Genomic DNA, 10146 nt, shown 5'->3' on the forward strand with positions numbered 1-10146 from the left:
AAGGTTCCATAATTTTGGCCACTAGTGTACACTGGAGGGCTATACTAAGAGCCACCCTCTCCCAATTTTTAATATGAGAAAATAATGGTTGTCTGCATGTGCACATACAAATAAATATAAATAAATAAATAAATAAATAAATAAATAAATAAATAAACCCAGCCAGATGGGCAGGGTATTAATAATAATAATAATAATAATAATAATAATAATAATTATTATTATTATTATTATTATTATTATTATTATTATTATTATTATTTGCCTTTTCTTCGGATGCCGTTTGATTACAGTCTCCACAGAATGAATTTCTCTGTTGGCTTCTGTGGGAAAGCCCAGCAAACATGTAAACCCAGCAGCCCCTTCTTAGGCTGCCGTCTTTATATGCTTACTGACCCAGGGAATTAAGTCCTGCTGAACTCATGGCGGCTTACTCCCGAGTAGGAAAAACAGACTGGCGGGAGGCCCAGGCACATCAAAAGTCAATGACTGCTTAGCCCCTCACTCACTTGCCAGGCCCTGGTGCCACAGACTTTGAATGGTGCAAGCCCATTCTCCTCCTCCCCCCGCCCTGGCACAGAAGCTATGGCCCTGGTGCCACAGGCTTTGGACAGTGCGCATGAGCCCTCCTCTCCTCCTCCTCCCCTATCCCCGGCACAGAAGCAACGGCCCTGCATGCCCAGAGAGAGGACTCTGAGTGCCCTCTCTGGCACACATGCCATAGATTTGCCACCACTGTCTTAGGACTCAGCTACATTACGGGGGTTTTTTTAAGCGTTTTAAATACTGTATGTCATAACACTGTTGACACCAGATGGCGCTGTGGAGTCCCATCTTTTGGCAATTATGAGGTTATAACACGTTTTCCTGAAATGTTTTTTTGATGTGTCTAGATCCAGCCTTAATCGTCTCATTTCTCGGCCCCTACTCTCAAACTAGCAGCAAAAAGGTGGTTTTGGAGAGTGGGTGGGGGAGCAGAAATTACAAAGAGAGAAATCCTAGATGCACAGCTTACCCCAGCATGTAACTGAATACAACTATATTTTCTAATACGTAACAGAATACAACAACTCTCTGCCCTAGTACATAGCAGAATACAACAACTGCTCATGTGCGTGCTCTCTCTCGCTCTCTCTTTCGCTCTCTGGTACTTACCTTCCATTGAGACCATGTACCTGTTTTGTGCTTGCGTCATAATAGAGGCAGAAGCAGTCTCCACCTATGCCGGTACTGCATGGTTCAGTCACATTTAAAGCAGCTGCTACTGCTACAGCAGCATCTGCAGCATTGCCACCATTCTTTAAGATATCTGAAACAGAGATACACTCATTAAAAAGAACAGCAACCAACAACAACAACTCTAAACTAATAGTGACATGCAAACCAAAACAGGGAGTGCCACTTCCTAAAGTGTTAGAATCACAGGATCCTAAGAATTAAAGGAAGACATGGGAATAATGATTTTCAACTGTAATTGAAATGATTTGAGAATGGTTTTGTATGCCAGAAGAGAGGAAGCACGAGTGAGTTACACTTCCTAAATTGTGGAAACCTCAGCCAGGAGATCTTCAGTATAGCGCTGCACCCCAGATTAGTCACAGGGGTCTAAAGAGGCACTGACTTAAGTCTGGAGCCAACCCACTGAATGTCAGATACGACCCACAAAGGAAAAACCAACATTTCACCCATTAAAATAACAGCGGAACTAATTACCGAGGCCTATATTTGTTGCGAGAGGCTGGCTTGACGCAACGCAAGCACTACTGCAAACCACCGGGGACCTCCGAGAACAGAAATTAAGATGTGGCATCCTTTTCGGAAGAATATACAACACACACAAAAAGAAATGGGTATTAAAAGGAAAACCTGAACTAATGTACAAAAATAAATGCGAACCCCAAAATCAAATGGATGTAAATGGACCCATATAAAACTTCACAGAGCTCTGCAAAACTCAAACTGTTGTGTCCAATATAGCTTACACTTATATATACTGAAGTTACATCATGTTACCATATTTTATGTAAATCTCTCGTTTTCATTTGGCAAGTGAAATGGAACTCCCCAAACAATATCATTCTTACTCCCAAATTCCCTTGACTTCAACAATAAAACAACTGTTAATTAAATGAGTGTAATTTTTCCCCCAGGTTCAAAATTCAAGTTGAGGAACAAACTTGATCCACAATTTCACACACACGATTTTCACCAACCGAAGTTAGGCTGTGTAAGATTCAAAGCCATACTGATGGCTTCTTATTCAAACCTGAGAACTCTGAATACGGGAATGCTGTGTTCCGTCTACCAAAATTGGGCTTTAGCAGTAACACAGTGCAAACACAGTTGCTTATATGTGCTGATCCAAAGGCTCGGATTGTGGTTCTGTTGCTTGATATAGTGCAGCACAATCTGTCCATGCAGAGGGAAAGCTCAGTGGGTACAGGATGAGACTCTTAATCTGAGGGTCAGGGTTTTGAGCCCCATGTTGGGTAAAAGATTTCTATATTCCAAGGGGTTGGCTTAGATGACCCTCATGGTCTCTTCCAACTCTACACTTCTACAATTCTGATTCTATGCAAATGATAACAACAACAACAACAATAACAACAACAACAACAACTACTACTTCCATTGCAACAGTTTGTTAGAGCAGGCCCCACTTGTTCTGTAATAATGTGTGTATCCAAAGTGCCTTTCTTTCAGGGAACCACAGGGATCCAGCAGAAAGGTGCAGGTGCTTGTTGAGAAGCAATTGCAACCCCCACCACTCCAAAAATCCTTCATTTCAGGACAAGGAAGGTATCAGTGGTGCCATATGGACAGGACCTTGGGGGCAGAGGTCCACAGTCCCACTCAGCAGAATAAGGAAGGGGTCCCAAACACAGTACGGAGGGTTGAACACATTTTGAAGTGATGTAATGCACATTATTACCTAAAGAGGAGAGAGGAGAATTATTATTATTATTATTATTATTATTTAATAATTTATTATTTATACCCCACTCATCTGGCTGGGTTTCCCCAGCCACTCTGGGTCAACAGAACACGAAAAACAGAATAAAACTTCAAACATTAAAAACTTCCCTAAACAGGGCTGCCTTCAGATGTCTTTTAAAAGTAGGATAGTTGTTTATTTCCTTGACATCTGATGGGAGGGCGTTCCACAGGGAGGGTGCCACTACTGAGAAGGCCCTCTGCCTGGTTCCCTGTAGCTTTGCTTCTTGCAGCGAGGGAACTGCCAGAAGGCCCTCGGAGCTGGACCTCAGTGTCCGGGTAGAACGATGGGGGTGGAGACGCTCCTTCAGGTATACTGGACCGAGGCCGTTTAGGGCTTTCAAGGTCAGCACCAACACTTTGAATTGTGCTCGGAAATGTACTGGGAGCCAATGTTGGTCTTTCAGGACCGGTGTTATGTGGTCTCGGCAGCCACTCCCAGTCACCAGTCTAGCTGTCGCATTCTGGATTAATTGCAGTTTCCGAGTCACCTTCAAAGGTAGCCCCACACAAAGTGAATTGCAGTAGTCCAAGCAGGTAGTCCAAGCAGGAGGTAACCAGAGCATGCACCACTCTGGCGAGACAGACTGCAGGCAGCTAGGGTATCAGCCTGCGTACCAGATGGTCCAGAGTCTACACACCACTCTTAGAAATTAGTCACTAGTGATTATGCTCACAGGTGTGGGGAACCTTTGGTCCTCCAGATGTTGCTCAAGAGAAACTCTAATCATCCCTAACCCTTGACTCATGGGAGTTGTAGCCTGGCAGCATCTGCAGCACCAAAGCTTCTCTTGCCCTGAAACAGTACCGCCTCCCTACTAGACAGTCCAGCCAATCAGTCCTGCCTAGGGACTTTTGCCAGAAGTGGAGTTTTGTGCATGAGAGATGCTAGATAAAGCAGCTCAGTTGGACAGTACAACATGAATACAGTGGTACTTCAGGTTAAGTACTTAAATCGTTCTGGAGGTCTGTTTTTAACCTGAAACTGTTCTTAACCTGAAGCACCACTTTAACTAATGGGGTCTCCCACTGCTGCCACGCCGCCGGAGCACAATTTCTGTTCTCATCCTGATGCAAAGTTCTTAACCCGAGGTACTATTTCTGGGTTAGCGGAGTCTGTAACCTGAAGCGTATGTAACCCGACGTACCACTGTACTCTTAATCTCAGGGTCATGGGTTGAAGCCCCACGTTGGGCAAAAAATATATATATTAAAAACATCCTATACATTGCAGGAAGTTGGGAGTTGATTATCTTCGTGGTCCTTTCCAACTCTGCAATTCTGCAAAGCGTTTTCGTTTTTGAAACTTCTCCGGCTTAAATAGCAGCTGTCCATCGCCTTGCGGGCACAGATGGGGCTGGGGGGCGCGCGAAGGCAGCATCCCGTCAGGGAAGGGAGGTGCTGCTTTGGGGTTTTCTTTCTGCAGCTGAGGAGAAGCCTCAGGAACGGGGCGGCGAGGAAGCGGAGGCGAGCAGCGCTCGGGTTTCCAAGGCGTGGCTCAGCCGAGCCCTGCCAGCTGCTGCCGCGGCTTAGCCGTTTCTCGCGCCCCGAGGGCAAAGGTTGCCCCTCCTTCTGTGCCTCGACGCCCAGGCAGCCCCAGCCACGCGCCCGTCTCCTTTAACGGACCCACTTCTCCGGCAGGAGACAGAAAACAGAAGGGGGTGAAAACAAAAACAAAAACGGTGCCAGCCGCCAGGGGTCCCTTTCATGCGCGCGCGCGCTCTCCTCGCCCTCCCAGACGCCCCTCCTACCTGGCGCGCGCTTGGAGAGGAGCAGCAGCAGCAGCAGCAGCAACGTTGTTCTTAGGGAGCCGAAGAAGCAGCGCTTTGGGTTCGCCTCACGTGACCGCGGAGCACGTGACTCCGAAGCCAAGGTCCCTTCGCACCTATGGTACCCTACGAGGAGAGGAGTGTCGTTCTGAATCCCTTTGGTCCCTTCGCTAGTTATTATTTGGGCGCAGGAATGGACGCTGCTTTGCAACATTTAGGGCTATTTGTGGGGTGGGGGCAGGGCCGGATTTAGATGAAGAGAGGCCCAAGGTAGGCTACTCCACTTGTGAGGCCTCTCCCAATCCCCCACCTTCACGACTAGAAGAAAATGAAGCAAAGCCAAAGATGATGATGGGTATTTAAAATTCTGCGATTCTCAATTTCTCCTCTAAAGGACGTAAGATGTTATTGTTAAATACCACGGTGATTTTAAAAAATGCATAAAATTAACACTGAAAAACTTTTGCAATAAGTGAACTTTGTAAACCTTTTGTGGAATAAGCATTAATTTTTAGGGGAACGAAGCTGTAATGTTCTTCTTTAAAAAAAAAACCCCACACATTGAGTTTACAAATTATATTGCCTGGGACGTGTAAATAACATGACCATGATTACCTGGCAGTGTGGCACTTTTAGAATCTACGCTGTCATTAAAAAGTCAGTTTTAAAATACATATTAAGAAGTAAACTACAACCATCAAATACAGTAAGGCTAAAATGTTTTTTTCCCTAGCCTTCCTCATAGCAAAATCATCCACAGCTTCATCACAATTCCTTTGTCTCAGTTTGTCACTTTCAGTGTACAGAATGCTCAGTGCAGACAACCTCTCTTGAGACATTGTGGCCCTTAATTCATTTTTAATTCTTTTGAGTCTTGAAAAACTCCTCTTTCCGAGCAGTTAGTGACCATAAGACTATGGGGTGTGGCGCTCATCTCACATTTCAGGCCAAGGGAGCCGGTGTTTGTCCATGTTCAGGTTGTGTGGCCAGCATGACTAAACTGCTTCTGGTGCACAGAGGACCATAATACATCTCTACAGTTCTATGATCAGTCCAGAGTGTGTGCTTGGGGCAGGGAGAGGGTGTCTGAAAGGAGCATAGTTAAAAGGCACAGCTATGGCAATGGCTAACCTCTCCAAAAGCATACGGGTGAATGTGATGTTAACATCCAAGAACAAGATGAAGGTCTACCAGGCTTGCATGTTGAGCACACTACTTAGTCATGGGCAGCTTGCAGCTGTCAAGAGCAACACCTCAATGCCTTCCACTTGTTCTGTATCATTTGGGCATCACATGACAGGACAGTCTCAAACAAAGATATGCTCTCCCAAGCCCACATTCCATGTTCACACTCCTGTCTCAGTGAAGTCTACGATGACTTGCTGATGTCCACAGAATGGAAGATGACAGGATCCCCAAGGATGTGTTCTTTGGGGTGATGGCTTCAGGCACCAGGCCCGTTGGCAGACCAACTCTGCATTACAAAGACCTGTGCAAACGTGACATGAAGGCTGGCAACATCAACCCCACCATGTGGGAATCGCTTGCAGACAACCACATCACCTGGAGACAATGCGTCAGGTTGTGTATCTACAGCAGTGGCCAGAGGAGGAACAGTGGCTGGGAAGAGTGCAGAAAGAAGTAACGTCACGGTACACCTACATCAGCACAACTGGATGCCTTCATTTACCCCAGCTGCAATGAAACACACCTCTCCTTTATTGGCCTCTACAACCATGGCAGGCACTGCAACTCTCCCAACTGCTTGACTTCACCCCCAAAGGCACACTCTTCCACTGTCTCCTGAGACAGATGGTTACCAACCAAGTATAAGAAGCAGGGGCCTGAGAAGAATAATGGACAGGAGAGACAGAGAAAAGGGTGGTGAAGTAAAAGAGGATCTAAAGAGAACGTAGGAATAAGGGTTCACACAGGAGCAAAGAACAGAGGACAATGTGTTCTTTTGGCAGCTTTGGAGACTAGAAATTGTGAGCCATAGGGATGAAGAAAGCCACCATTATAACATAACACACATTGGTGGTGTGGCTACTACCCTAGATAAAAGGTAAAGGGACCCCTGACCATTAGGTCCACTTGTGGCCGACTCTGGGGTTGCAGCACTCATCTTGCTTTATTGGCCGAGGGAGCCGGCGTACAGCTTCTGGGTCATGTGGCCAGCATAACTAAGCCGCTTCTGGCGAACCAGAGCAGCACACGGAAACGCCGTTTACCTTCCCACCGGAGTGGTACCTATTAATTTACTTGCACTTTGACGTGCTTTCGAACTGCTAGGTTGGCAGGAGCAGGGACTGAGCAACGGGAGCTCACCCCATTGCGGGAATTCGAACCGCCAACCTTCTGATCAGCAAGTCCTAGGCTCCACCCTAGGCCAGCCTAGGGGTGAGCTCCACAGCACCACCCGCGTCCCCACTACCCTATATACTTCCCTGCTTTTCCCAGGGCACTTTCAGGGGACCTGCTTATTGAGCATTCACCTTCATTTGTTCCCAGAGAGATCAGGTGATGCTTGCTATTTAAGGATGATTCACTCTGACTGTAGGAAGCTAGATGATGCTGCATCAAAGCAAGTGTTTTCCCCCAGTTTCCAGTGCATTTCCCCATAGTTAATTGTAAGAAGTCCGGTCTTTTGGAAGCGGGTTTGTCTGTGCAAGACCTCAACCACTATAATTGCGAGGCCTGAATTTGCTGGCGTGTGATTGAATCCCACCTGCAAATAACCCCCAGTAAGGTCTCATTTTAACTTCCAGGGACGTGGTTAAGAGAACTGTGTCATACTGGCAATGTGTTTTCCAAGCAGGGTTTCTAAGCATGCATTCTGTCCTATGTCATTGGAAGTTTACAGGCATTCCCAGGTGTGGCCAGGGAGTCATCGCAGGCTATCAGCAACCATATCATTCCTCATCATTTATGTACAGGGTCAAAGCTGGAAGTCCTTGGGAGGTTTCCTGTATTGATCGATGTCGGCTGCCAGGATGGGAAGACCACAGCAGCAGATTAGATATCTAGAACACAGGGCAGGGAGTGTGCATCATGATTTCATTTATGAATCATAGCTTTCTAAATGCAGGCTTCTTGTACTGAAGTCTTTGTGGCCATTTACACGGGTGGCGTTGTGGGTTAAACCACAGAGCCTAGGACTTGCTGATCAGAAGGTCAGCGGTTCGAATCTCCGCGATGGGGTGAGCTCCCGTTGCTCGGTCCCTGCTCCTGCCAACCTAGCAGTTTGAAAGCACGTCAAAGTGCAAGTAGATAAATAGGTATCGCTCCGGCGGGAAGGTAAACGGTGTTTCCGTGTGCTGCTCTGGCTTCACCAGAAGCGGCTTAGTCATGCAGGCCACATGACCCGGAAGCTGTACGCTGGCTCCCTCGTCCAATAAAGCGAGATGAGCACCGCAACCCCAGAGTCGGTCATGACTGGACCAAATGGTCAGGGGTCCCCTTACCTTTATCTTTAACGTTTTTAGTATAAACGTATGTGCTAATCTACTTTCCAAACCTCAGGAAAGTCTCCTGGGGCTTTGTTGCACTGAGGCCTGTGACCTTAAGAAAACTGTTGTATTCTTGGGAGCAAACACAATAAAATGGGAATCAACAGATGATATTTCCCTGTACGTTAAAGTACATTTCCCCCATGTGTGTAAACATTGGTTGGAGTACTGCATCACAAAATTTGGATATGTGCGAATTTCAAAGGATAACTCTTGTTTCTGCTTGCACAGTCTTGGAAAATGCAAATCTGATAAATTTGCTTTTAAACACGAACTGGAACAAATTTCTCCCCCATCTCAACCAGCACAGCCATTGGTGAAAGGTGACATAGAAAGTTCACCCAACCATTATTTAATGTTACCTAAAGAGCACTGATCTTCGACTTTCACTGTTGCTTGTTTGCTATCTTTTGAAGATACCTTTCTGCTTTATCAGAAAGCACTTAAACTTATCAGAGTATATATGCTTCATGCATTAATCAGTGGGTGTTTTCCATTTTGTCCTTATCTAATGTTTATAGTGGCTCACTATCCAGTATCATGTAACAAGGCCTTGGGTTTTAATATTCCACACATTTCATACAGCCAGTGGAATTGATTCCCAAGTACATGCAAGCGGTGCTTTTTTTTCTTAAAAAAATGTTTAGGAGTACTCTCGTTTTCCTACTCACATTGAAATACTGCCCCTCAATGAGGCCAAACTTAGATTCACAAAATGTTAAGAGGTATGCATACCCGTGCGTTGTCATTGTCCCCTCCCCAGAAAAAAACACTGCATGCAAGAGATAAAACCTTGCAAAGATTGAAACAACACATTGTTACCTCCCAATAATCACATTATGATTATGATTTACAGCAGACTCTTCCCCACACTGTTCCAAGACAGCAGAACTGATCAATATTGTTAGCTAGTATACAAAAAGGGAGACCTCTAACTTAAGGTTACCAGATGTCCCCGTTTCCCGGGGACAGTCCCCAGATTTACAAATCAGTCCCCATACAAAATCCATTGAAGTTGAAAAGTGTCCCTGGATTCATTGAAAAAAATCTGGCAACCTTACTCTAACTATATATGGTGATGTTTTGCTCTTTTCACATATCAAGGTGGTGAGAACAGCAGTGAGGGAGGGTGTGAAAGATAGGATGCAATTTGCTACTTTTGCCCCCAGAGAATTGAAGCACGTATGAAATGGGCATCATTTTTCATGGGGTGTATGCATTCAACCAGCCCTCATCTCTAGAAAACAGGTTTCACAGATCTCTGTATTGCTTCAAACACCTGGGAAACCCTTGACGAGGTGGCAGTGGAACAAAGTAATGTAGCATGTACGCCGCAGGTGGTGATTTTTCTGTCTTTGCCCCATCAAGTCTGCTAAAAGCTATCATCTGAAAGATTCATTACAGATTAGTCCACAGAATACCATGTCATGTCTTGGGTGGGCAGCCTGTGGCCAGATGCAAAAGAGGGCAAGGTCTCTACACCTTTAATTTCAGCAGGTGTCATTTGTGAAGCTGCCCCATGCTTCCATCCTATCATAGAATCATAGAATCGTAGAGTTGGAAGGGTGCCTGGGGGTCATCTAGTCCAATCCCCTACAATGCAGGAATCTCAGCTATAGCATCCATGACAGAAGGCCATCCAACCTCTGCTTAAAAATAATCAATGAAGGAGAGTCCACCGCCTTACAAGGGAATCTGTTCCACAGTCAAACAGCTCTTCTGATGTTTAATCAGAATCTCCTTTCTTCTAATCATACCCCCCAGAGCAGAAGAAAACAAGCTGGTTCCATCTGACAACACTTCAGAGTTTTTAAGAGGGCTATCATATCCCCCCTCAGTCTCCTCTTTTTCAAGCTGAACATACCCAACTCCCT

General features: G+C 45.7%; 1 protein-coding gene across 6 annotated transcripts in view; it reads right to left on the minus strand.

Moving 5' to 3' along the window:
- LOC128414647 (glutathione hydrolase-like YwrD proenzyme) overlaps window positions 1-5283 on the minus strand; it is a 47007-nt gene extending 41724 nt beyond the window's left edge. For 2 of the 6 annotated variants that reach the window (XR_008330701.1, XM_053390247.1), the window contains exons 1-2: window positions 4746-5283; window positions 1156-1309 (exon numbers count right to left, since the gene is read on the minus strand). Coding sequence is in view for 5 of the 6 variants with exons in the window: in XM_053390247.1 (XP_053246222.1) it covers window positions 1156-1309; window positions 4746-4977 (386 nt within the window). In the remaining variant the exon portion in view is untranslated. Of the gene's footprint in view, window positions 1-1155; window positions 1310-1713; window positions 4356-4745 lie in introns of those variants that run through there. The other 4 variants (XM_053390249.1, XM_053390248.1, XM_053390250.1 and 1 more) reach the window with 4 other exon arrangements.
- Window positions 5284-10146: the final 4863 nt, after the last annotated feature.

Source organism: Podarcis raffonei, chromosome 5 (genome assembly GCF_027172205.1).
Source record: "Podarcis raffonei isolate rPodRaf1 chromosome 5, rPodRaf1.pri, whole genome shotgun sequence".
Lineage (NCBI taxonomy): Eukaryota > Metazoa > Chordata > Lepidosauria > Squamata > Lacertidae > Podarcis > Podarcis raffonei.